This window comes from Ranitomeya variabilis, chromosome 5 (genome assembly GCF_051348905.1).
Source record: "Ranitomeya variabilis isolate aRanVar5 chromosome 5, aRanVar5.hap1, whole genome shotgun sequence".
NCBI classification, from domain to species: domain Eukaryota; kingdom Metazoa; phylum Chordata; class Amphibia; order Anura; family Dendrobatidae; genus Ranitomeya; species Ranitomeya variabilis.
In genome coordinates, this window is record NC_135236.1 from 487,350,963 (window position 1) to 487,378,914 (window position 27,952).

The following is a 27,952-nucleotide window of genomic DNA, read 5'->3' on the forward strand; positions in this document are numbered from 1 at the left end:
GGATCGAGATCCTGGAAAGTGTTCGGCCCATTTCAGAAATTTCAAAAATGTAACTGGTGTGTGGGTATGATGTACGATAAGTCTATATTCTCCTTATGAAATCTTACCTGTCTTAACAAAGCAGTTACATTGTAAGGGCTCTGAAGGAGTCTTCCTGTAGGAATTTGGTTACTAGCTAGCTTGTGAGGGGTGTGAATTTCTTCTTTGAAGCTGAGAAGGCTGGGCCTCTTGCTGAGCCAAGTGTCCTATTACAGCTACACATTTTCATGAATATTGTAAGTTGCCATTAATTCCCCCCATCCTATCAACAGCAGCTCACAGTTTTCTGCGTATCCTTTACTGGTTAAAAAGGAGGGGATCACAAAAAAAAGACATGGGGGCCCCCCTATTTTTAAAGGGACTCTGTTACCTGAATTTGGTGGGCTATGTAAAGGCCCTCTGTCCGGTCCGATGGGCGGTGTTTTCTCTTTTTTCATTCACCCCTTCCTTTCCCGCTAGCCGCAATATTTACTTCCCGGAAGTATTTTGCTGTGTTCCAGGACATAGTGCGGCGGCGCATGCGCACTAATGCTTTTCGGCTTCGCCCGCAGTTGGGCAAAGCATACTGCGCATGTGCAAGGCAAGATTGCATTGCGCACGCGTGAACTATGGAGGAAACATATTCAAATTCAAGAAAATATTGCGGCCAGCGGGAAAGGAAGGGGTGAATGAAAGAAGAGAAAACACCGCCCATCGGACCGGACAGAGGGCATTTACATAGCCCGCCAAATTAAGGTGACAGAGTCCCTTTAATAAATAGCAAAGGATAAACAGACAACTGCAGGCTATTAATAGGCTGGTAAGGGGCTATGGATATTGGTCCCCTCCCAGACTAATAACACCAGTCCTTAGCTGCCCCTTAAATGGAGCATTCCAATAGATGCACCACTTCTGGAGCTTAGCCTTGGCTATTTCCACTTGTCCTGATGCATTAGCAAGCAGTGGTAATGATTTTGGGATTGATGTCACCAGTGTAATGTTCGCTGACATCAAGCCTCAGGGTTAGTATTGGAGAGGAGTCTGTCACACACCCGCATATACTCACCTCTGGCAATCTGGATTGCCAGTGTTAGTCTTGTACTGCCTGGTATGGAGGAGTAGGTTGTTGGTAGAGGTGTTTGGCGTGATCTGTGACTGTTGCTTGGTGTTTTGGCTGTATGCAAATCCTAATTCTCTCCCATTTGGTTTTCCTTCCTTCTCCCTGGTCTACCTCTCTAGTCTAAGTGCATGCTTGGTATTTCATTTATCCCTGTTCGTTTTCCCTTTTTAGTCTGGTTTGTGAATATATATACATTATTACTCCCCACTTCCATGGGTGGGGGAGGTGGAGCAGATACAGGGTCGATAATGGAATTAGGCTTACCGGTAATTTGGTTTCTAGGAACCTTCCACGACAGCCACTTCAGAGGTGTAATGATTATAAGGGATAACTCAGGAGACTCTTTGCATGGAACAAGACAACTACAGGACACAGTTTTATAAGTGGTAAAGTCTATATTATCACACGGTGATTCAAACAGGTGCAGAGAGAAACTCAAGTCCACAACACTTGGTGTAAATATTATACGCAGCTTAACAGTCTATAGGAAACTTCAGAGGAAAATGCAATCACGCAGAAAGTCTATGAAGCACAATTATTCTTGAGGATACTTGACACGAATAAGTCCATGGTAGTCCAAACACAGATAGACATGCTTATAAGGCAGTTCAAATAATATCTTAGCACAACCAGGGAGGCCTGGGTAAAAGTCTCAGGTTTAAGCAGAGCAGCAACAGCTTACATGTCCAGCAAATGCAGATGGAAACAAACACAAGCAGCCAGATGGAGGTTTACTGGAAACCGATGTATGCAGCAGAAACTCCGAGCTGAGTAGCAGGATCTCCACACAGGTTCACAGGAGTAGGTGCAAAGCCAGGGAGTCATCAGGAGCTGGATGCAAGGCAGAATACTCTAGTGCAGACTGAAGGCTGGGGTGGAGTTTTATAGCAGGAAGACACAGTGCACAAGAGACCAAAGACGCCATCTTGGAAAAGGGCATTAATGCACAAAAGGTATTCAAAATGTTCAGAGTCCTGACTGTTGTGGATTCTGTTTGCGGGCTCCCTCTGGTGGTTACCTCTGGTACTGGGTGACTTTGGTGGGTTGCGGCCTTTGGTTTCCATCTGTCCATCAGAGGCTGGGTGTTTCCTATTTTACCTGGCCTTTCTGTCATTTCCCTTGCCGGCTATCAATGTGTTCAGATGTGCTCTGTTTGGTTCCTGCCTACCTGCTCCCAGATCTTTCAGGATAAGCTAAGTGCTGATTTTCAGTTGTTTGGTTTTTTTGTCCAGCTTGCTTAGAATGTTTCTTTGTTAGCTGGTTGCTCTAGTGGACTGAGGTTCTCCCCATGTGCCATGAGTTGGCACATGAGTTCTTGTAATCTCAGGATGGTTTTTTTTGATTAGGGTTTTTTGCTGACCGCTCAGTCCCCTTTTGTGTCATTCTGCTTTCTAGTTTTCAGCGGGCCTCTATTTGCTAAAGCTATATACATCATCTCTATGTGTGTGCCTTCCTCTCATTTCACCGTCAATACTTGTGGGGGGCAACTATATCTTTGGGGTTAATTCCTCTGGAGGCAAGTGAGGTCTTTGTTTCCTCTGCAGTACTAGTTAGCTCTTAGGCTGGTGCGTGGCGTCTAGAACCAACGTAGGCACGCTCCCTGGCTATCTCTAGTTGCGTTTGTCAGGCGTAGGGCAGCGGTCAGCCCAGGTTCCATCACCCTAGAGCTCGTCCGATATTTATTATACTTTGCTAATCCTGTGCTATCCCTAGCCATTGGGGATTCATGACAGTATAGCCGGCCCACAAAGTGTTAATTGTTTGGGCTGAAGCAGGAGATATAGAAGTGTTCAAGGGAAATTTTTTTTTTTTTCCTTCAGAGTTTTGCTGCCTAGCCCTTAATTGCTGTCTAGCTGCTTCTTACCTCCTCTTAACCCTTGAATGGCTCTGATCTTAGCTGTTTATCATGGATGTCCAGAGTTTGGCTTCCAGCCTGAGTAATCTCGCGGCAAAGGTTCAAAACATACAGGATTTCGTTGTTCACACTCCCATGTCTGAACCTAGAATTCCTATTCCAGAGTGTTTTTCTGGAGATAGATCTACCTTCCTGAATTTCAGGAACAATTGTAAATTGTTTCTCTCTTTGAAATCTCGCTCCTCTGGAGACCCTGCTCAACAGGTCAAGATTGTTATATCGTTCCTACGGGGCGACCCTCAGAATTGGGCATTTGCATTGGCACCAGGGGATCCTGCATTGCTCAGTGTGGATGCGTTTTTTCTGGCATTGGGATTGCTCTATGAGGAACCTAACCTAGAGATTCAGGCTGAAAAGGCTTTATTAGCCCTCTCTCAGGGGCATGATGAAGCGGAAATATATTGTCAGAAATTTCGGAAATGGTCGGTGCTTACTCAGTGGAATGAGTGCGCCCTGGCTGCAAACTTCAGAAATGGTCTTTCTGAGGCCATTAAGGATATTATGGTGGGGTTCCCTGCGCCTACAGGTCTGAATGAGTCTATGGCTATGGCCATTCAGATTGATCGGCGTTTACGGGAGCGCAAACCCGTGCACCAGTTGGCGGTGTCTTCTGAACAGGCACCTGAGACTATGCAATGTGATAGAATTCAGTCCAGAAGTGAACGGCAAAATTATAGGCGGAAAAATGGTTTGTGTTTTTATTGTGGTGATTCAGCTCATGTTATATCAGCATGCTCTAAACGCACAAAAAGGGTTGATAAATCTTTTGCCATTGATACTCTGCAGTCTAAGTTCATTTTGTCTGTGACTCTGATTTTTTCACTGTCTTCCATTTCCGTCGATGCCTATGTGGATTCGGGCGCTGCCCTGAGTCTTATGGATTGGTCATTTGCTAAACGCTGCGGTTTTGGTCTAGAGCCTCTGGAAGTTCCTATTCCTCTGAAGGGAATTGATTCTACACCATTGGCTATGAATAAACCGCAGTATTGGACACAAGTGACCATGCGCATGACTCCCGTTCATCAGGAGGTGATTCGCTTCCTTGTACTGTATAATTTACATGATGTACTAGTGCTTGGTCTGCCATGGTTACAAACTCATAATCCTGTCCTGGACTGGAAAACAATGTCTGTGCTAAGCTGGGGATGTCAGGGGGTTCATGATGATGCACCTCCGATTTCTATCGCTTCATCTACTCCTTCGGAGATCCTTGCGTTTTTGTCGGATTATAGGGATGTTTTTGAGGAGCCTAAGCTCAATTCGCTCCCTCCCCATAGAGAGTGTGACTGTGCTATAGAATTGATTCCTGGCAGTAAGTTCCCTAAGGGTCGTTTATTTAATCTGTCACTGCCAGAGCATACTGCTATGCGGAATTATATTAAGGAGTCCTTGGAAAAGGGACATATTCGTCCATCTTCGTCCCCTCTGGGAGCAGGTTTTTTTTTCGTGGCAAAAAAAGATGGTTCCCTGAGGCCTTGTATAGATTATCGCCTTCTGAATAAGATTACAGTCAAATACCAGTATCCATTGCCATTATTTACTGATTTGTTTGCTCGCATTAAGGGGGCTAGGTGGTTCACTAAAATAGATCTTCGTGGTGCGTATAATCTGGTGCGGATAAAACAGGGTGATGAGTGGAAAACCGCATTTAATACGCCTGAGGGCCATTTTGAGTATTTGGTAATGCCTTTTGGACTCTCCAATGCTCCGTCAGTCTTTCAGTCCTTTATGCACAATATTTTCCGTGAATATCTGGATAAGTTTATGATTGTGTATTTGGATGATATTTTGGTGTTTTCTGATGACTGGGAGTCTCATGTTCTACAGGTCAGGAAGGTGTTTCAGGTTTTGCGGGCCAATTCTCTGTTTGTGAAGGGCTCAAAGTGTCTCTTCGGAGTCCAGAAGATTTCTTTTTTGGGGTACATTTTTTCTCCTTCTACTATTGAGATGGATCCCGTTAAGGTTCAGGCTATTTGTGACTGGACACAACCTACATCTGTTAAGAGCCTTCAGAAGTTCTTGGGGTTTGCTAATTTTTATCGTCGGTTCATTGCTAATTTTTCCAGTATTGTTAAACCTTTGACTGATTTGACTAAAAAGGGTGCTGATGTTGCTGATTGGTCTCCTACGGCCGTGGAGGCCTTTCGGGAACTTAAGCGCCGGTTTTCTTCTGCTCCTGTGTTGTGTCAACCAGATGTTTCACTTCCTTTCCAGGTGGAGGTTGATGCTTCCGAGATTGGTGCGGGGGCGGTTTTGTCACAGAGAAGTTCTAATGGCTCGGTGATGAAGCCATGTGCTTTCTTCTCTAGAAAATTCTCGCCCGCCGAGCGCAATTATGATGTGGGTAATCGGGAGCTTTTGGCCATGAAGTGGGCATTTGAGGAGTGGCGTCATTGGCTTGAGGGTGCTAAACATCGCGTGGTGGTCTTGACTGATCACAAGAATCTCATTTACCTTGAGTCTGCCAGGCATTTGAATCCTAGACAGGCTCGTTGGTCGTTATTTTTTTCTCGTTTCAATTTCGTGGTTTCATACCTGCCAGGTTCAAAGAATGTGAAGGCAGATGCTCTTTCCAGGAGTTTTGTGCCTGACTCTCCTGGAGACACTGGGCCTGCTGGTATCCTTAGGGATGGGGTAATATTGTCCGTCGTATCCCCAGACTTGCGACGCGCATTGCAGGAGTTTCAGGTGGATAAACCGGATCGATGTCCACCAGAAAGATTGTTTGTTCCGGATGATTGGACCAGTAGAGTCATCTCCGAGGTCCATTCTTCTGTGTTGGCTGGTCATCGTGGAATATTTGGTACAAGAGACTTGGTGGCCAGGTCTTTTTGGTGGCCTTCCTTGTCTAGGGATGTGCGTACCTTTGTGCAGTCTTGTGAAGTGTGTGCTCGAGCTAAGCCTTGCTGTTCACGGGCTAGTGGGTTGTTGTTATCCTTGCCCATCCCGAAGAGGCCTTGGACGCACATTTCCATGGATTTTATTTCTGATCTCCCGGTTTCACAGAAAATGTCCGTTATCTGGGTTGTGTGTGACCGCTTTTCTAAGATGGTTCATTTGGTGCCCTTGCCTAAGTTGCCCTCCTCCTCTGAGTTGGTTCCTTTGTTTTTTCAGAACGTGGTTCGTTTGCATGGGATTCCGGAGAATATCGTTTCTGACAGGGGATCCCAGTTTGTGTCTAGATTTTGGCGGACGTTTTGTGCCAAGATGGGCATTGATTTGTCTTTCTCGTCTGCATTCCATCCTCAGACGAATGGCCAGACGGAGCGAACTAATCAGACCTTGGAAACTTATTTGAGGTGTTTTGTTTCTGCTGATCAGGATGACTGGGTTGCTTTTTTGCCACTGGCCGAATTTGCTCTTAATAATCGGGCTAGTTCGGCCACGTTGGTCTCTCCTTTTTTTTGTAATTCGGGGTTTCATCCTCGTTTTTCCTCTGGTCAGGTGGAGTCTTCGGATTGTCCTGGAGTGGACGTGGTGGTGGACAGGCTACATCACATTTGGAATCAGGTGGTGGACAATTTGAAGTTATCTCAGGAGAAGACTCAGCAGTTTGCTAATCGCCGTCGCCGCGTGGGCCCCCGACTTTTTGTTGGGGACTTGGTGTGGTTGTCTTCTCGTTTTGTCCCTATGAAGGTCTCTTCTCCTAAGTTCAAGCCTCGGTTCATCGGTCCTTATAGGATCTCGGAGATTCTTAACCCTGTATCTTTCCGTTTGGATCTCCCAGCATCGTTCGCTATTCATAATGTGTTCCATCGGTCGTTGTTGCGGAGGTATGAGGTGCCTGTTGTTCCTTCGGTCGAGCCTCCTGCTCCGGTGCTGGTGGAGGGAGAATTGGAGTATGTTGTTGAAAAGATCTTGGATTCTCGTGTTTCCAGACGCAAACCCCAGTATTTGGTTAAGTGGAAGGGTTATGGTCAGGAGGACAATTCCTGGGTGGTCGCCTCCGATGTTCATGCGACTGATTTGGTCCGCGCCTTCCATAGAGCTCACCCTGATCGCCCTGGGGGTTCTCGTGAGGGTTCGGTGACCCCTCCTCAAGGGGGGGGGGTACTGTTGTGGATTCTGTTTGCGGGCTCCCTCTGGTGGTTACTGCTGGTACTGGGTGACTTTGGTGGGTTGCGGCCTTTGGTTTCCATCTGTCCATCAGAGGCTGGGTGTTTCCTATTTTACCTGGCCTTTCTGTCATTTCCCTTGCCGGCTATCAATGTGTTCAGATGTGCTCTGTTTGGTTCCTGCCTACCTGCTCCCAGATCTTTCAGGATAAGCTAAGTGCTGATTTTCAGTTGTTTGTTTTTTTTGTCCAGCTTGCTTAGAATGTTTCTTTGTTAGCTGGTTGCTCTAGTGGACTGAGGTTCTCCCCATGTGCCATGATTTGGCACATGGGTTCTTGTAATCTCAGGATGGTTTTTTTTGATTAGGGTTTTTTGCTGACCGCTCAGTCCCCTTTTGTGTCATTCTGCTTTCTAGTTTTCAGCGGGCCTCTATTTGCTAAAGCTATATACATCATCTCTATGTGTGTGCCTTCCTCTCATTTCACCATCAATACTTGTGGGGGGCAACTATATCTTTGGGGTTAATTCCTCTGGAGGCAAGTGAGGTCTTTGTTTCCTCTGCAGTACTAGTTAGCTCTTAGGCTGGTGCGTGGCGTCTAGAACCAATGTAGGCACGCTCCCTGGCTATCTCTAGTTGCGTTTGTCAGGCGTAGGGCAGCGGTCAGCCCAGGTTCCATCACCCTAGAGCTCGTCCGATATTTATTATACTTTGCTAATCCTGTGCTATCCCTAGCCATTGGGGATTCATGACACCTGACATTACTCCCTCCTTAGAAGTGGCCTCAGGACGATCCTGGACCTGGTTTCTCAGGGAATCTTTGATGAAAACGAGAGATCTTCTGTTGGCCATTGATGTTTTCCACAGGTTCCCAAGAGTCTTCCTCAGGGGGATATCCCTGCCATCTTATAAGATATTGGAGCCGATTTCTGCGAATCCTGGAATCAATAATTTCCTCCACCACAAATGGTTCTTACCCATCAATCACCACAGGCTGCGGAGGTGGCACAACACGTCCCTGGAAGGTATTAGGAGATACAGGCTTTAGTAAAGATACATGAAAAACTGGGTGTACCTTCATAGTCCTAGGCAGCTTCAGCCGGCAGGCAACAGAGCTCACAATACCGTTGATCTTGAAAGGGCCAATGAATTTCTGTCCAAGTTTTTGTGAAGGAACGTTTAACTTCAGATTCTTAGTTGCTAACCACACGGAATCTCCTACCTTGAACATGGGTGCAGGTTTACGGAATCTATCAGCCGATCTCTTATAACTAGTGTTGAGCGATACCGTCCGATACTTGAAAGTATCGGTATCGGAAAGTATCGGCCGATACCGGCAAAGTATCGGATCCAATCCGATACCGATACCCGATACCAATACAAGTCAATGGGACTCAAGTATCGGACGGTATTCCTGATGGTTCCCAGGGTCTGAAGGAGAGGAAACTCTCCTTCAGGCCCTGGGAACCATATTAATGTGTAAAATAAAGAATTAAAATAAAAAATATTGCTATACTCACCTCTCCGACGCAGCCTGGACCTCAGCGAGGGAACCGGCAGCGTTGTTTGCTTAAAATTCGCGCTTTTCTTTCCTTACGTGAAGTCCCGGCTTGTGATTGGTCGCGTGCCGCCCATGTGACCGCAACGCAACCAATCACAGCAAGCCGTGACGTAATTTCAGGTCATTCAGTATTTTAAAATTACGCTCCGGCTTTGTGATTGGTTGCGTCGCAGTCACATGGGCGACGCAACCAATCACAGCAAGCCGTGACGTAATTTCAGGTCCTTAAGGATTTTAAAATTACGTCCCGGCTTTGTGATTGGTTGCATCGCAGTCACATGGGCGACGCAACCAAGCACAAGCCGTGACGTCACGGGAGGCTGGACACGCGCGCATTTTAAAATGCGCGCGAGTCCAGCCTCCCGTGACGTCCCGGCTTGTGATTGGTTGCGTCGCTGTCAACCAATCACAAGCCGGGAGGCTGGACACGCGCGCATTTTAAAATGCGCGCGAGTCCAGCCTCCCGTGACGTCCCGGCTTGTGATTGGTTGCGTCGCTGTCAACCAATCACAAGCCGGGAAGCCATTTTAAAATGCGCGCGTGTCCAGCCTCCCGGCTTGTGATTGGTTGACAGCGATGCAACCAATCACAAGCCGGGACGTCACGGGAGGCTGGACAAGCGCGCATTTTAAAATGCGCGCGTGTCCAGCCTCCCGGCTTGTGATTGGTTGACAGCGATGCAACCAATCACAAGCCGGGACGTCACGGGAGGCTGGACAAGCGCGCATTTTAAAATGCGCGCGTGTCCAGCCTCCCGTGACGTCACGGCTTGTGATTGGTTGCGTCGCCCATGTGACTGCGACGCAACCAATCACAAAGCCGGGACGTAATTTTAAAATCCTTAAGGGCCTGAAATTACGTCACGGCTTGCTGTGATTGGTTGCGTCGCCCATGTGACTGTGACGCAACCAATCACAAAGCCGGGACGTAATTTTAAAATCCTTAAGGACCTGAAATTACGTCACGGCTTGCTGTGATTGGTTGCGTCGCCCATGTGACTGCGACGCAACCAATCACAAGCCGGGACTTCACGTAAAGGAAAGAAAAGCGCGAATTTTAAACAAAGAACGCTGCCGCTTCCCTCGGTAAGGTGCAGGCTGCGTCGGAGAGGTGAGTATAGCAATATTTTTTATTTTAATTCTCTCTTTTACACATTTTTACATTAATGTTGTTTCGATACCGATACCCGATACCACAAAAGTATCGGATCTCGGTATCGGAATTCCGATACCCGCAAGTATCGGCCGATACCCGATACTTGCGGTATCGGAATGCTCAACACTACTTATAACGTTCTTGAGCCGTGGTCAGGGATTCCTTCAGAACCTCCAGATTTTGCCTCATCTCAGTCAGCCTTTCCTCAACTGCTGGAACCGGAGAATTAATCGGAGACCTAGGTAAGATACATGGATGATAACCCAGATTGGCAAAGAAAGGAGTGAACTTAGTGGAGGCGCTCTGAGAATTATTGTATGAAAATTCGGCTAACGGCAGTAATTCCAACCAATCATCATGGAGATGGCTAACACAGCATCTTAGATATTGTTCCAACGTCTGGTTGGTACGCTCAGTCTGACCATTTGTCTGGGGATGGTAAGCAGAAGAGAGACAGACATTAATATTGAGTGCAGAGCAAAACCCCTTCCAGAATCTTGAAGTGAACTGTATGCCACGGTCAGAGATGATCTCATCCAGGACCCTATGCAGCCGGAAGACATTCTGAATAACCAAGTTCACTGTATCCTTAGCTGAGGGGAGGCCGTTGCATGGAACAAAATGAGCGGCTTTAGTCAGGCGATCAACTACTACCATGATCGTATTCATGCCCCCCGATGTAGGCAGCTCCACAATAAAGTCCATTGATATAGACCCCCAAGGTTGGGACGGAACAGGTAACGGTTGCAGGAGACCCGCAGGTGTCACACGAGGAGTCTTGTAACGAGCACATACCTCGCAAGAGAGAACATAGTCCTTAGTATCCTTCAGGCAAGTTGGCCACCAGAAAAATCGGCTTAGGAACTCTTGTGTCTTCTGTACCCCCCTGTGACCAGCCAACTTGGAGTCATGTACCAACTTGAGGATCTGCAGATGGACGGCCTCAGGGACGTAGATATGTCGATCTCTGAACCACATGCCACCCTTAAAGACAAGATTAATATCCACAGGTGGGTTGGCCAGAAATACATCACCGTCATAAGCCTCCCTGCACTTCTTTCACAAGTCCTGATCGTGGATAACTCCGATGAAATTGCCATCAGATAGAATGGTCTTGGATGGGGCTCCAGGTATGGAATCCGCAGCATGGATTCGGGATAAAGCATCAGCCTTCCCATTACGAGAACCTGGACGGTACGAGATAACAAAATTAAATTGATTTAAAAATAAATTCCAACGAGCCCGACGAGGAGAAAGACATCTAGCAGATCTGAGGAACTCTAAATTGCGATGGTCAGTAAGCACTACGATCTGATGTGCAGCTCCTTGCAGATGATGCCTCCATTCCATGAAAGCCGCAATAATAGCCAGCAATTCCTTGTCTCCCACATCGTAATTCTTCTCTGCTGAGGTTAGTCTACGGGAAAAGAAAGCACAAGAATGTAGCAGACCCTTCTCTCCAGTTCTTTGGGAGAGAATAGCCCCCAAGGCATTATCAAAAGCGTCCACCTCCACAATGAAAGAAAGTGTTGGATCTGGGTGTATCAACAGCGGTGCTGAGGTGAAACAGATCTTAAGCCGATCAAAAGCTTCTTGAGCCTGTGATGACCGCTTAAAGGGCTTTTTCTTCTTTGTCAAGGAAGTAATGGGACGGACAATATCAGAAAAATTTCGAATAAAACGTCTGCAGAAATTTGCAAAACCAATAAAACGTTGCACCTCCTTAACGTTCTTGGGTACCGGCCAGTCAAGGATAGCCTGAATCTTACCAGATTCCATGTTCAGCCCCTGGGGAGAGATGATATAACCTAAGAACTGTATCACAGAACGATGGAACTCGCATTTCTCCGGCTTGATATACAGATGGTTCTTTCAGACATCTTAAAACAGCTTTGACATGTTCTTCATGTTCCTGTAGAGAGTCAGAAAAGATTAGAATATCGTCCAAATAGATCACCAGAAACTGGTCCAACAAATTTCTGAAAATGTCGTTAGCAAGGTTTTGAAACGTTGCAGGGGCATTACAAAGCCCGGTGGGCATCACGAGATATTCAAAGTGTCCATACCGGCATCGGAATGCTGTCTTCCACTCATTCCCTGGACGAATACTCATCAAATTATAAGCCCCACGAAGATCCAGTTTAGAGAACACCTTAGCATGGCGGACTCTTTCCAGTAATTCGGGAATCAGAGGCAAAGGGTAACGATTCCGTACGGTAACCTTATTGAGCTCTCGATAGTCCACACAGGGTCTCAGGGACCCATCCTTCTTCTTTACAAAAAATATAGGTGCCCCTGCTGGTGAAGAAGGACGTATGAAGCCTTTGGCCAGATTTTCATCAATATACTCCTTTAAGGCTTGAAGCTCAGGTGCCGCCAAAGGATATACATTACCAAAAGGAATAGCTGACCCAGGAAGCAACTCAATGGCACAGTCATAATGCCTGTGTGGAGGAAGCTGATCTGCATTCTTCTTGTCACAGATGTCAGAGAACTCTTTATATGCTGAAGGTAAAGTAAATACCTGTACCGGTGGTTCCATAGCTGTGGACTCGGGGACAGCTTCAGTTAATGCTGAGTTGCTCCTTGTTGGAAAGATAATCTCCTTGGTCTCCCAGTTGATAGTTGGATTCTGAGAACACAGCCAAGGGATGCCTAAAATCACAGGAAAATGAGGAGAAGATATTAACAAGAAAGAGAGTTGCTCTTGATGAGTAGGCTCCAACCAAATCTCAAGGGGTGCGGTCTCCTGATCCACAGGCCCGGAGATTAAAGGTGACCCATCCACTGTTTCCAGGGTAATTGGAGAGGCTCTTTGCTGAATTTCAATACCATGTTCCTTGGCAAATGCGATATCCATAAAGTTGCCACCTGCACCAGAGTCAATCATAGCTGCACTGGAAATCCACTGTCCTGTACACAGGATCTTAATTGGGAGAGAACAGTGAGAGTTCTTTTCATTTAGCTCCTTGGCTGGTGAAGTCATAGAAAGTGAATGGAATACAGCGTTTAAAGGCAGACTACATTCAGAGATGTCAGATTCATCATCATAGTTGTCATACTCCCCTACTGCTGCTAGCACCTTGTTAGGCCGCTTGGGACACTTGGGACAGTTGATTAGAAAGTGGTCAGACTGGCCGCAGTAGAAACATAGACTTTCTCGAAGGCGAGGCTCCCGGCGCTCATTACTCTCACGCCTCTGAAAAGAATCAATTTGCATGGGCACCTCCTCTACCTCTCGAGATGTTTTACCTGCAGGCTCTTTGGAAGGAAGGGAAAAGTTAGAAATACGGTTATATGCAGCAAACTTCTCCTGTCTACGCTCAGTAAGGCGAATGTCAATGCGCACACAATGCTGTACAAATGTCTCTAGCTCTTGTGGTGATTCAGAGCGAGCTAATTCATCCTTTACAATGGTAGACAGACCCCTTTTAAAAATAGGTAATTGTGCATAACTGTCTCACTTAGTATCTACCGCTAATCTCCTGAATTCAGTAGCATACTCAATAACAGAACGTTTAGCCTGGCGTAAAGACAATAAAGCAGATTCAGTGGTTGCACGGCGATTAGGGTCATCAAACATTAATGCCAAATTATTTAACCGCGGGTCACGAGACTCAATCATCGGATTCGCCCAGGCGATCGCTCGTGCGGTCAGCAGCATTATTACACACAATACTTTGGATCTATCATTAGGAAACCGGTCAGCATGCACATCAAAATATAGCATACATTGATTCACAAAGCCACGAAATTTGTCGCGATCACCATTAAATCTGAATGGGGGCAACTTAGGTGGGCTAACTGGTGGCGGTTGCCCAGATGGTAAAGTCGCTTGTGCAGCCATTTGTGTGCTTATGTCCTGAAAAGCCCGTCCATACTGGGACTCTTTGCCAGCAAGTTTGTTTTCCTGGGCTGCCATGCGGGTGCTTAAGTCCTGCAAAGTTTGTCCAAACACTTCTTGATTGTGTTCAAAGCTTCCAAACTTCTTTTTCAGACCTTCCACATCTTTCTGCAGTGATCTAATTATGGAGAACACCTGCTCTAGTCTGCTTTCTGCGGTCATTGTTCCAGCAGTCTCCTCTTTTGAGGCTAGAGTATCCTGTAATGATTATAAGGGATAACTCAGGAGACTCTTTGCATGGAACAGGACAACTACAGGACACATTTTTATAATTGGTAAAGTCTATATTATCACATGGTGATTCAAACAGGTGCAGAGAGACACTCAAGTCCACAACACTTGGTGTAAATATTATACGCAGCTTAACAGTCTATAGGAAACTTCAGAGGAAAATGCAATCACGCAGAAAGTCTATGAAGCACAATTATTCTTGAGGATACTTGACACGAATAAGTCCATGGTAGTCCAAACACAGATAGACATGCTTATAAGGCAGTTCAAATAATATCTTAGCACAACCAGGGAGGCCTGGGTAAAAGTCTCAGGTTTAAGCAGAGCAGCAACAGCTTACATGTCCAGCAAATGCAGATGGAAACAAACACAAGCAGCCAGATGGAGATTTACTGGAAACTGATGTATGCAGCAGAAACTCCGAGCTGAGTAGCAGGATCTCCACACAGGTTCACAGGAGCAGGTGCAGGTGCAAAATCAGGGAGTCGTCAGGAGCTGGATGCAAGGCAGAATACTCTAGCACAGACTGAAGGCTGGGGTGGAGTTTTATAGCAGGAAGACACAGTGCACATGAGACCAAAGACGCCATCTTGGAAAAGGGCAGTAATGCACAAAAGGTAATCAAAATGTTCAGAGTCCTGACAGGAGGTTGTCTTCCCCACCCTAATAGGGGACAGGAACACAAAGAGGTTAAATACCCCTCACCTTCCTGCAACCACCAGTGTTTTCCTGGACACACTAGCATGTATAGTTACCACAAAAGTGCAGGAATCATCCAATAAGAATATCAGATAGGGAGGGAAATTAGTGCTTTCGTGGCAGGTTCCTAGAAACCGAATTACCGGTAAGCCTAATTCTATTTTCTCTAGTCACCTTCCACGACAGCCACTTCGGAGTAGTACCAACAGCTAATTTCTCTAGGGAGGGATGACGGCCTGCAGAACTCGTCTGCCAAATGTTAAATCCTTATTGAAATTTAGCCTATAAAGTCTGGTGAACTTGTGGATGGACGACCAGGTGGCGGCTCTGCATATCTGCTCTGATGAAGCATTTCCCCTCTCTGCCCATGATGTTGCCATCGCCCAGGTAGAATGTGCCTTCAGTGAAGCAGGTGGATCAATTCCCTGTGATGAATAAGCCAGGCAAATAGACTGTTTGATCCAATTTGCAATAGTGTTTTTTGCCACCTTTTTGCCTTTGTTTCGACCTGAGAACTGGATGAATAAATTTTGATCAATTCGCCAGGCTTCAGTCTGTCGAAGGTAAGATAAGACCACCCTGCGAACGTCAAGGGTGTGGAAGGTCTTTTCCTTAGGGTTGGATGGGTTTGGGCAAAATGAGGGCAGTACAATGTCCTGATCCCTGTGGAAATTTAAGACTACTTTAGGTAGAAAGGACTGATCTAGCTTTAGTATAATGCTAACCTATCACTAACAACTGGTGTTTTCCCCTCAAGCTTTATACATGCCTCAATCACACCTATCCTCAAAAAGCCCTCTCTTGACCCATCCTCTGTATCTAGCTATCGCCCTATATCACTTCTCCCCTATGCCTCAAAACTACTGGAACAACACGCCCATCTTGAACTGTCCTCCCATCTATCTTCCTTCTCCCTTTTCAACCGCTTACAATCAGGCTTCCAGTCACACCACTCCACTGAAACTGCCCTAAGATCACCAATTACCTATTAACCGCCAAGAGCAATCGACACTACTCTATCCTCCCCCTCCTGGACCTGTCCTCTGCCTTTGACACAGTGGACCACTCCCTATTACTACAGACCCTCTCATCCCTTGGCATCACAGACTTGGCCCTATCCTGGATCTCGTCATACCTAACTGACCGAACATTCAGCATCTCCCATTCACACACCACCTCCTCACCTCGCCCTCTATCTGTCGGAGTCCCGCAAGGTTCAGTTCTAGGGCCCCTGCTCTTCTCCATTTACACCTTCGGACTGGGACAGCTCATAGAATCTCACGGTTTTCAGTATCATCTATATGCTGATGACACACAGATCTACATCTCTGGACCAGATATCACCACCCTACTAACCAGAATCCCTCAATGTCTATCCGCCATTTCATCCTTCTTCTCCACTAGATTTCTAAAACTTAACATGGACAAAACAGAATTTATTGTCTTTCCCCCATCTCACGCGACCCCCCCAACGAACCTATCCATTACAGTAGACGGCTGTCCACTCTCCCCAGTCTCACAAACTCGCTGTCTCGGAGTACTCCTTGACACTGACCTCTCCTTCAAACCTCATATCCAAGCCCTTTCCACTTCTTGCAGCCTTCAACTCAAAAATATTTCACGGATCCGTACATTCCTAAACCAAGAATCTGCAAAAACACTAGTCCATGCCCTCATCTCCCGCCTCGACTACTGTAACCTCCTGCTCTGTGGCCTCCCCTCGAACACTCTCGCACCCCTCCAATCTATTCTAAACTCAGCTGCCCGACTAATCCACCTGTCCCCCCGCTATTCCCCGGCTTTTCCCCCTGTCAATCCCTTCGCTGGCTGCCCATTACCCAGAGACTCCAGTACAAAAGCCTAACCATGACATACAAAGCCATCCACAACCTGTCTCCTCCATACATCTGTGACCTTGTCTCCCGGTACTTTCCTGCATGCAACCTCCGATCCTCACAAGATCTCCTTCTCTACTCCCCTCCTATCTCCTCTTCGCACAATCGCATACAAGATTTCTCTCGTGCATCACCCCTACTCTGGAACTCTCTACCACAACATATCAGACTCTCACCTACTATCGACACCTTCAAAAAGAACCTGAAGACCTACCTCTTCTGGCAAGCCTACAACCTGCATTAATCACCGATCAACCAAACCAGTGCATGACCAGCTCTATCCTTACCTACTGTATCATCACCCATCCCTTGTAGATTGTGAGCCCTCGCGGGCAGGGTCCTCTCTCCTTCTGTACCAGTTGTGACTTGTATTGTTCAAGATTATTGTACCTGTTTTTATTATGTATAACCCTCCTCACATGTAAAGCGCCATGGAATAAATGGCGCTATAATAATAAATAATAATAATGCTCTCCGCAGTGAACATCAGATAAGGTTCATATATTGACAGGGCCTGCAACTCTCCAATACGTCTAGCCGTAGTGATTGCGACTAAAAAGACTGTTTTAAGAGTTAGAGATTTATGTTCATAGATTCCAGGGGTTCAAATGGATCTTGAGTTAGGCTGTTCAGCACGGTATTAAGGTCCCAAGGAGGCACCTTACTACGGAGTCTAGGACGAATCGGATGCTGCTGTCATGAAGTGCTTGATCCACCAGTGACTGGCTAAATTTAAATAAAAAAAGGTGGTAAGGGCCGATACTTGCACTTTGAGTGTGCTAGGGGTAAGGCCCATTTCTAAACCTTTTTGTAAAAAATCTGAGATTTGCGCTATATTGGGATTGAAGGGGTCTGGAGTTTCTGGGGAGCACCAGGACGTAAACTTTTTCCAGACTTTAGCATAGATGGCATTGGTTACCGGCTTCCTGCTTTTTTGGAGGATCTGGATCAGTTCATCCGAGAGTCCTTTGGTTCTTAAAATTCTGGCTTCAGTAGCCATGCCGCCAGGTTCAATCTGCATAGGTCCGGATGCAGTAGGGCAGAGGTGTCAAACTGCATTCCTCGAGGGCCGCCAACAGGTCATGTTTTCAGGATTTCCTTGTATTGCACAGGTGATAATTTAATCACCTGCACAGAATGATTCCAGCACCTTGTGGAATGCTAAGGAAATCCTGAAAACATGACCTGTTGGCAGCCCTCGAGGAATGCAGTTTGACACCTCTGCAGTAGGGGACCTTGGTGAAGATCGACTTTTTGAGGTAGAAAATAGTGACCTTCCCGAGCCATGTCTATCAGGGCACTGTACCAGCTCCTCCCGGGCCACAGTGGAGCGATTAAGATTGTGGTAACTCGGCCTGTCCTGATCTTTTGTAGTGTCTTTGCCAACATGGGGATGGGTGGAAATGCATATGCGAGGTTGAACCTCCACCCTTGTGAGAGGGCATCTATTCCCTGCGCCCCATCCGTGTGATAAAGGGAGAAGCATGTTTCCACCTTCGCATTTTGTCTGTTGGCAAACAGATCCACCTCTGGAGATCCCCATATTGAGGTTAGGGACCGGAATACTGTTTGGTCCAGACACCACTCTCCTGGATGTATGTCTTTCTTGCTTAGGAAGTCTGCCTCAGTATTGTCTAATCCTCTTAGATGTACTGCTGTGAGTGACAGAAGGTTTTTCTCTGCCCAGAAGAAAATTCTTGCTGCTATTTCCTTCAGACCGGTATACTTCTTTCCCCCCTGGTGTCGTAGGTAGGCTACTGTGGTCATGTTGTCCGAGTAGACACGAACATGGTGATTTTTGATCAGCACAGATGACGCTTTTAGGGCTTCTTCCACAGCCTTTAGTTCTCTTAGGTTCGAGGAACTGTTGCCGATATTTGATGTCCATCGTCCCTGAAAGTGGAAACCCTCTACCACTGCACCCCAGCCTATCTTGCTGGCATCGGAGCAGAGTGTTTTTAGGGGAAACTGATCCCAGCTGACCCCTTTCTGAAGATTTTGGTGATCTAACCACCATTTTAGAGCTGATTTTACATGGCCAGGGAGAAGATTTTTTTGATTCAATGGAATCTGCGGTCTCCTGGAATGTAGAAGCACACAAGTCTGAAGGGTTCGCGTGTGAGCCTGAGCCCAGGAAACCGCCTGGATGCATGTGGTTAAAGACCCTAGCACAGACATTGACTCTCTGAGGGTGGGTGCTCGCTGGTCCCTGAATCTGGTTACTTTGCGGACAAGGTTGATCTGATGATCTCTGGGTAGAGACGATGTCCTTTCTTTTGCGTCCAGTAGAACCCCAAAAAATTTTCTCCTTGTGGAGGGGTGGATCTCTGATTTTTCCAGATTCGGGATCCAGCCCAGGAACTGTAATATCTCCAGTGTCCTTGTTACATCTGTTTACAGACGGGGGGGTAGGCGGCACCATAATGAGAAAGTTGTCCAAATATGGGACAATGCATATTCCCTGTCGACGGATGAAAATCATTGCTTCTGCCATAATTTTTGTAAAGACCCGTGGGGCTGATGAGATGCCGAATGGTAGGACATTGAATTGGAAATGTTTGATTTGCTGCCCCTGGGAGACTGCGAATCTGAGGAATTTTCTGTGTTCTGGGTGGATTGGTACATGGTAGTACACATCCCTCAGATCCACAGTCGCCATTACCCAATTTTGTCCGATGAGGGGGATTACCGACCTGATTGTTTTCATCTTGAATCTTCTGTACCGGACTGGTTCGTTTAATGGTTTCAGGTTTATGATGATTCTGTTCTTCCCAGGCGGTTTTATTATTAGAAAGAGAATAATGGCCACGTCCTTCCTTCAGCTTCGGCACCTGCGAGATCACATTTGAATGGAGCAGATTTTGTAGATCCTTCAACAAAGAATTTTGGAGGTGTGGAGTTTGTAGGGAGGTTATCCTCAAGCATTGTGGGGGAGGTCTCTCGAATTCTATTTTTAGACCATCTCGTACAGTACGAAGGACCCACTGATTTGCGGAGATGGATTGCCACTGGGTGAAGAAGAGAGACGACCCCTGACCGGAGCATCGTCATTGCTTATCTGGGGTTTGTTGAGTTTGAGGGACAAGGATGTTCTTGCTCCTGCCTCCTTTGGGATAACTCCATCTCCATGTTTTGCCTTTTCCTCTCTGTGAAGATTGGTCACGGGAGGGGCGAAAAAAGCGTTTTTTAGGAATTTTTTGTTCAAGGAGAGATTTCTTTTTATCTGCTGCCCTATCCAAGATATCATCCAGAATGGGTCCAAATACATTATGGCCCTGGAAGGGGATGTTACACAACTTAGACTTGGAGATGAAGTCGCCCCCCCAGGATTTTATCCACAGTGCTCTCCTGGACGAGTTGGAGAGGACGGCAGCTTTTGCGGCTACTCGGACAGATTCAGCCAAGGCGTCGGCTAGGAACCCAGTTGCTTTCTGTAGCAGGGGTAGGGAGTCTAAAATCTCCTCTCTTGGGGTGCCCTGTGTTAAATGATCTTCCAGCTTGCGTAACCAGACAAACAGGGATCTGGCCACGCAAGTGGAGGTTATGTTAGATTTTAGTAAATTTGTGGAGGTGTCCCAGGACTTTTTTAATAAGCGCTCTTTCGATCCATCGGATCCTTGAGCTGGGAAGAGTCCTCAAAGGGAAGGGCTGTTTTCTTAGTTACTCTGGACACCTGCACATCCACTTTTGGGGTCTCCCATATGGAGTTATCTCCGTCTAAGGGAAATCGGTTCTTTAGCTCTGAGGGAATAGTAAGACCTTTTTCAGGGAGGCCCCATTCATGTAGAATTAGATTCTGGATATTCTTATGCACAGGAAAGCCTTTTTGATCTTTGGGCTTTAGACCCTCAAGCATTTTGTCCTGTACCGTGAGTTTAATTTCCTCCTCCTCCACCACCATGGTGCCTCTAACTACACTGATTAGGTCACTCATATCCTCAGAATTAAAATAATATTTTTTGGTATCTGATTTAAGGGTGGGGGGTGGAAGTGGAGCCTTCATTTTCCCAAGCATCCTCTCAGAGTCCTGAATCTCTCCTGAGTTTGAATCGGATTCTACTGGGGCCTTTTTCCTCTTTTTAAGAGGAGGAGGTTGAGGCACCGGGATCTGGGTGAAGGTAGCCATGGAAGAGTGGACCTCCTCTTTAATGAGGGATCTGATGCTATCCAGGAGAGAGGGCTGCTCAGCGCGTAGGACCTCATCTGTACAGGATTGGCAGAGTTTTTTCCCATATGTAGATGGGAGCCTGGCTGCACACACTTTACATTTGCGGCTTGTCCTCCTAGGGTCAGAGACTTTTTCTCCCTACAAGAGAGAAAAAGGGTGTGCTAAGCCACTTGTAGGAATGTACATAGGATAGATGGGCCCGACACCTGCTACTTACGGTAGGAGGGGGTACGCGGAGTTCTGCAGATGCAGAGCAAGGGAGTTTGTCACTGTCCATATCCGTCACAGAAGTGGCTGTCAGACAGGCTTACCTTGCCACCCGGATCTTTTAAATGGGATCGTGGGCTAGCGTCATTGTGCTCCTCCTCCCCTTGCCCGATTGGGGGGATCCTTCCCGGAACGCCCCGGTATTGCTGCCTTGGCGGGCCGGCCGACGAGCCATGAGAAAACACCGGCCGGCGCGCGCTCCATTATGGAAAGCACCCGGACGTGACGCGCGTCACCCGGAAGTGAAGCAGCAAATGCCTCAGCATCCGAGACGCGCCACCTCCGACGTGCAGCATGGGAGGAGGAAACTAGGGGGCTACAGGAGGCCCCCGGTATGCACGTCACTGCCCTGTATTACCCCCAGAGGAGGCGCAGGAGGGGCAGGAAGATCCCAAGTCCCGCCAAAGCGAGGAGACAGAAGCAGCACCAGAGGAGGGGGAGGCCGACCTCAGCTGCCCGGGCTTGTCAGGTATATGTGGAGCTCCGATCTCCGGCCACGGCAGCCCCTTCAGATCCTCTTCATGCCCCATAGGGGACAGGAAAACACTGGTGGTTGCAGGAAGGGGAGGGGTATTTAACCTCTTTGTGTTCCTGTCCCCTATTAGGACGGGGAAGACAACCTCCGAAGTGGCTGTCTTGGAAGGTGACTAGAAAAATAGGAGTTCAGCAAGGTACTTGGCTCCAGCGTCTTCACCATCAGAAGTAAAACGGGGAGCAGGTGTATCTAGGGTGCTCACAGCGTTGGGGGACAGGGACGAAGCCCCTGGCCCCGGGTATTCAGACAACAGCATTGTGACACAGGTTGATAGAATTTTGAGAACTCAAACGTGTAGTTGTACAAAAAAAAGTTTGCAATTTGACATTTTTACACCAGTTCCACAACTTTCCAGAACGGCTGACAAAAGTGGCCTAAATTATGACAAACATGTATTTCAGCCCCTGACTAAAGTACATTTCTTATAATAATGCATGTCAACTGGAAATTGTGGCAAATAAATTAAGAGGTGTATGCCTCAACTACTTGGAGCATCTTACACCAGCGCTCTCTTCATCAAGACTGGTGTACAAAATGATAGTCTTGACAAATTGTCGCTTTCATACCTAAACTGGTAATGGTCAGCTTCTTTCACAGAGTACGCTCGCTAGTAATGTATACACACTTGTCCTTTGAGTTCACATTTTAATAATACACTGAAGATCCATGAAAAGACATTTACTTGTCTTTATATTTTATACGAACAATGATACCGTTGTTGTTACTAAAATGTATACAGAAGACAAAACAGGCTCATAATGTACCATTTAAAAAGTATCAACCTTTTACTGTACAAAATTCATCATGCTGATTCAAGCTGCACACATACAACGCATGGGTCACATCACCATGAGAGGAGAAAATGCTTCGTCATTGTTGTAAGGTACAAAATTCACATTGTTCACTGAGGCTTCATAAAAGTAAATTATAAACCTTGATTAAATCATAGTATGACAGCATATGCAATTGAAACAACTATGTAAATTGTGGGGCAAGATTTTCTTAAAACATCATTAGACATCTTATACAGTGTACTGTATAAAGTGGTCATACTGAAAGTTATTATCCAATACATTTATACAAACAGATCATGATATTAATAAGGGAATGTTACACGTTCACAATTAACCGATTTCAATTTCAAGATAGCAGTCACATAGAATAACTTTTCGGCGTACATCTCCTATGCAGACCTATAAGCCTCAATAGAAAAATACTGTCTGATCCTAGTGTCTCCCTTCTAGCCATCACCAAAATTCTTATATAAAATTTATCAGGTTAGCAAAAAAAAAAGTGGTGTATGGCAGTGTATTGTAGGATAAAACTATGGAATGTTTGTACATGGAGCAATGTAGGTCTGTTTAGGAACTGTATGATCAAAATACCAGGGTATTTTAAAGGGAATCTGTCAGCAGGCTTTTAAGCCCCCGTCCACCTCACACCACCCAAACTTCTTATGCACCTGTAGCTCTTTCAAAGACAAGTCCAGCAATACCTTTACATAGCCAGTCCATTCCCCCATTACTGAGAAATCAGCTTTTTAATTGGCATGTAAATGAAGATCTATTGTAGATCTGAAGGCTCTGTCACTCCAGCTCTATTCCCTGCCCAGTGCCACCTCCTCCTGCTTGACTGACAAGTCCTTTGCATGAAATCGCACATCATACATACTGTCAGTTAATCAGGAGGAGATGGTGCTGTGAGGGGAGTAGAGCTGGAGTGACAGAGGCTTCAAATCTACAGCCTCATTTGCATACCATTTCAAATGCTAATTCCTCAGTAATGTAACGGTATAGCTGGACTTGTCTTTGAAAAAACTACATGTGCATATAGTTCTGGGTGTGAAATTCTGCTGACAGATTCCTTTTAAATCAAGACTTTTTGCACCATCTTTTGAAACATTGAAAGTAAAAAAAAAAAAAAAAAAAAAAAAATGTATATGAAGGTAAATACTCCCATTTAAATTAAAGTGGGTGACTCATGAAAACCCCTTTTTACAGTTTGAGCTCAGTTCCTCTGACCCTTTGTAGATAGCAGCTGTCATGGGGTAAGTCATGTCAAGTTATACATTTCCGTGCAGAGGAACAGTCATCCAGAGCATTTCCATTCGGATTCTGACAACACCCCTCAGAGGTCATATAGATAAGAGTTGTCAGCGTAGGACAACCTCTTCAAATAATGCTTTTACTCCTTGCAGTTTATTGGTTGTAGTGAATGTTTGAGAAAGAAAAAAAAGTGCTGTCATCAAAAAAAGACAAGATTTGTAAGACGTCATCTAACATACACTTCCGAGGGAGCTGTATTCCCAAAAGAGAGCCGTTCATGTCAATGGTGAACAAAAGGATCATGTCGCAGGGAAAAACCTATATTCATTCCCAAATGTATTCATATCCAGTACAGTCCTGCATGGTATTTAATATATCGTAAATATAATTAAAGGGTTTCACAGTGACGGGAGCAGCCATGGTCATGCGGGAAATAAGTGAAATGCAGCAAAGTGGACTTATTCAAGTTCAATGTATTTAAGGACGTCTCCCAATATTTGCTACAATTTCATCAACCGGGCAATCTGATCCCTTCTCTTGCGTTCTCCCGCCCAGGATTTGCTTTTCGTGCGGCATTTCAGTAGTTCCTGGCGATAATCCTGGTGATGCATTGGGCAGTAACTTTGAGGCTCACACAAGGTCTGGAAACAAATAAAAAACAATATGAATAATAATACTATTTTGTTACCAATGGCCAGCAAATATTTACTGTATACACAGATACAATGAGACCATTTCAAAAGACCACCTCTGTGAGACCACCACATATAACTACATTGCACAGTAGATTTCAAATGAAAGATTTTCAGTTCCACCAAAAATTATCTGCAACAGCATTTTTTTAAATTTTTTTAAAGAGACGGCTTATTAGACTGTTGTACACAGAAATCATGGCGCCCCATAAATGTCCTAATCTGCTATGGGGCCCGAGCCTCGCCGACTCACAGGTCCCACTGTGCTCCACATGGTCTGCTGCTATTAGCAGTTCACCTATGTTACTAGCTTGATAGAGATCTAGAGGAAGATCCATAGATAGATATGGATAGATGGAAGGACTATCTGAGGCCACATAAAATCCCTATCACGTTTGGCAATGTACGCATCCGGCAAACCCTCTGGTCGCAGCAAAAATTTTAATTCTGTGCATGCCTTGACAACATGCAGATGAGGCAATTTTTGACATTGGAAGCAGCTTTTTGCTTCATTTAATTGGCAAAGGTATCAAATGCCGTAAAAGAGCATTGCAGCCATATAGGCTCACAATCTAAATGTTTACTGAGGACAAACCATGAAGAAACATCAAATCAAATATGGGACATGAAAAAACATGAGGGTATGTTTCCACATTCTGTATTAGGCAATGCGTTGGACACAGCACATGTCCGCTGCGTCCAAAGCGCTGCCGGCTTTTGAACACAAGCGATTCCGCATGTGATCACTGAACCATGTGGAATCACAGTGCTCAATACATTGTACAGGAAATTTATCTTGTGGAGATGCTCAATAAATTGACATGCTGCGGTCTTGAAAGACACGCCACACCTCAGTCTCCGCAGGGAAGCCAGAGGTGTCCCTGAACGCATAGTGGAGATGGGATTTCTTCAAATCCCATCCACTATGCTGTAACCTCTGACCACTGCGGGCTTGACGTCAAACCTGCAACGTTTACTGAATGTGGAAGCATACCCTGACACCACCACCACCACCAACGCGCCGCCCCCCCCCCCCCCAAAAAAAAAAAAAAAAAAAGCTCCTACGTTATAAATAATACAAGGAGACATTTTATAAGATGTAATAAGTCATTTTTGATTGAATACTTACTTTACTTATGACTAGTGATGAGCGAATATACTCGTTACTCGAGATTTCTCGAGCACGCTCGGGTGTCCTCCGAGTATTTTTTAGTGCTCGGAGATTTAGTTTTCATCGCCGCAGCTGAATGATTTACATCTGTTAGCCAGCATAAGTACATGTGGGGGTTGCCTGGTTGCTAGGGAATCCCCACATGTAATCAAGCTGGCTAACAGATGTAAATCATTCAGCTGAGGTGAGGAAACACGGGTATTACATACCTGGTAATGTGTTTTTTCATGAGACATGACGGCACCACGAGAGAGGGGATCCGCCCATCAAGGACAGGAAACCTTCAAGATACAAGAGGCGGCTCCTCTCTCCACATCAGTTGTTTTACAGAGTACGAGAGGAACTCCGCTGGTTAGTGTACACATAAATAATACATCCTATACGGTTCTATTCACCTATACCCCAGGGAGTGTATAATACAAATAATGCAAATAATGCACCCAACTAATGACGTGATCAAAAGGGTGGGAATATAAGGGTGCCGTCATGTCTCATGAAAAAACACATTACCAGGTATGTGATACCCGTGTTTTTCTATCATACATGACGGCACCACGAGAGAGTTACAGAGATTTGTATTCTCTTTAGGGAGGGATCACTGCTTGTAACACTCTTCTCCCAAATGTGAGATCAGAGGTAGCAGATAGGTCTAGCCTATAATGTTTAAAAAATGTAGACGGAGAGGACCAAGTGGCCGCCTTACAGATTTGGTCGATGGTAGCATCTGCTCTCTCCGCCCACGATGTCGCCATGGCCCTCGTGGAATGGGCTTTCAGACCCTGTGGAATAACCCTGCCTGCACTACTATACGCTAGAATAATGGCCTCTCTCACCCATCTAGCTAAAGTCTGTTTCGAGGCTTTAAGGCCCTTCCTTGACCCCTGGAACGAAACAAATAAAGCCCTCTTTTTCCTCCAGGATTTTGTACTCTCTAAATACTGCAGGATACATCTCCTGACATCTAGGCAATGGAGTCTCTCCTCTTTCTTGTTACTAGGATTGGGACAGAAAGAGGGTAGGGTTATATCCTGAGCCCTATGGAACCTCGATACCACTTTGGGGAGATATGCCGGATCTAATTTTAATACGACCCTATCGTCCATGATTTGTGTGTAAGGGGGGTCAGCTGACAATGCGTGTAAATCCCCCACCCTACGGGCCGATGTAAGTGCCACTAACAAAGCTGTTTTTAATGTTAGTACTTTATCTGAATTTGTATTTAACGGCTCAAAGGGGCTTTCTGTCAGGGCTGTTAACACTAAATTCAGATCCCATGGTGGAGGAGTAGGGGATGGAACAGAGTCAGCTCTACTACAGGCTCGGATAAACCTCACCACCCACCTATTGCTTGCCAGGTCACAGTTGAATAAAGCTGCTAAGGCTGAAATGTGTACTTTGAGGGTACTAACAGCTAACCCCAGATCTAAGCCCTTTTGCAGGAACTCCAGTATTGCCACTATCGGGACCTCCCCTTCCCGTATTGGCCCTGAGCAGGAGAGGAATTTCTTCCATATTCTCCCATAGATCTTGGTTGTTACTGGTTTTCTGCTGCTGAGCAAGGTGGATATTAACCCAGCTGAGAACCCTTCTTTCTCTAGTAACGACCGCTCAAATGCCAGGCTGTCAAATGAAGCCCAGAGTTCTGCGGGTGGTTGAAGGGACCCTGCGTTAGAAGGTCCTGGTCTTCCGGGAGAACCCACGGGTCCGTCACTGACATCACTCTCAGCCAGTAAAACCATGGTCTTTTCGGCCAGAAGGGAGCTATCACAATTACCCTGGCCTTGTCCTCCCTGATCTTCCTCAGAACTGCTGGAACTAGACATATCGGTGGGAAGGCATACAGGAGTCCTGACGTCCATTCTATACTGAAGGCGTCTACTGCCAACGGCCTGTCTGCTGGGTTCAGGGAGCAGAATCTTTGAACTTTCTTGTTGGCTTTTGAGGCAAAGAGGTCTACCCTGGGTCTTCCCCACATGTGTACTATCTGTTGAAAAACGGACTTTAGGGACCATTCCCCTTGCCTCAAGTGGTTCCTGCTTAAAAAGTCTGCCTTTATATTGTCCACACCTCGAATATGCAGGGCCGATAAGGACAGGAAATGCCTCTCGGCTAGAGACATGAGTCTTCTGGTTATGTGCATCAGTGACCGAGAACGGGTGCCCCCCTGGTGGTTCATGTATGCGACCGCTGTCCGGTTGTCCGATAGGACCCTCACATGATGCCCTGTCAAGTGTGGAAGTAATCTCTCTAGTGCCTTTTCTATTGCTAGGAGTTCCCACTCGTTTGAGGATAGATTTTTCTCCTATTGAGCCCAGGGATCTTGGACCCACAGTGTGTCTGAGTGAGCTCCCCACCCCAATGGACTGGCGTCCGTTGTGATCACTTTGGAGGCTGTGTATGTCCAGGGGACTCCTCTCGGAGATGACTATCTGTAACCACCATCTGAGAGATTGGAGCACAGAGAGTGGGAGAGTGAGCTTCTGCTCTAGCTGCCCCTGAAGTTCCAGGTCGTTCTGCAGCACA

General features: G+C 46.2%; 1 protein-coding gene across 3 annotated transcripts in view; it reads right to left on the reverse strand.

Annotated features, from left to right (window-relative positions):
• Positions 1-22,150: 22,150 nt before the first annotated feature.
• The window catches only part of CDC25C (cell division cycle 25C), an 83,825-nt gene continuing 78,023 nt past the window's right edge, over positions 22,151-27,952 (reverse strand). For 2 of the 3 annotated variants that reach the window (XM_077265546.1, XM_077265547.1), the window contains one exon: positions 22,156-24,207. In XM_077265546.1, coding sequence (XP_077121661.1) covers positions 24,067-24,207 — 141 coding nt within the window. In that variant the 3' untranslated portion in view covers positions 22,156-24,066. Of the gene's footprint in view, positions 24,208-27,952 lie in introns of all 3 variants that reach the window. The other variant, XM_077265548.1, reaches the window with a different exon arrangement.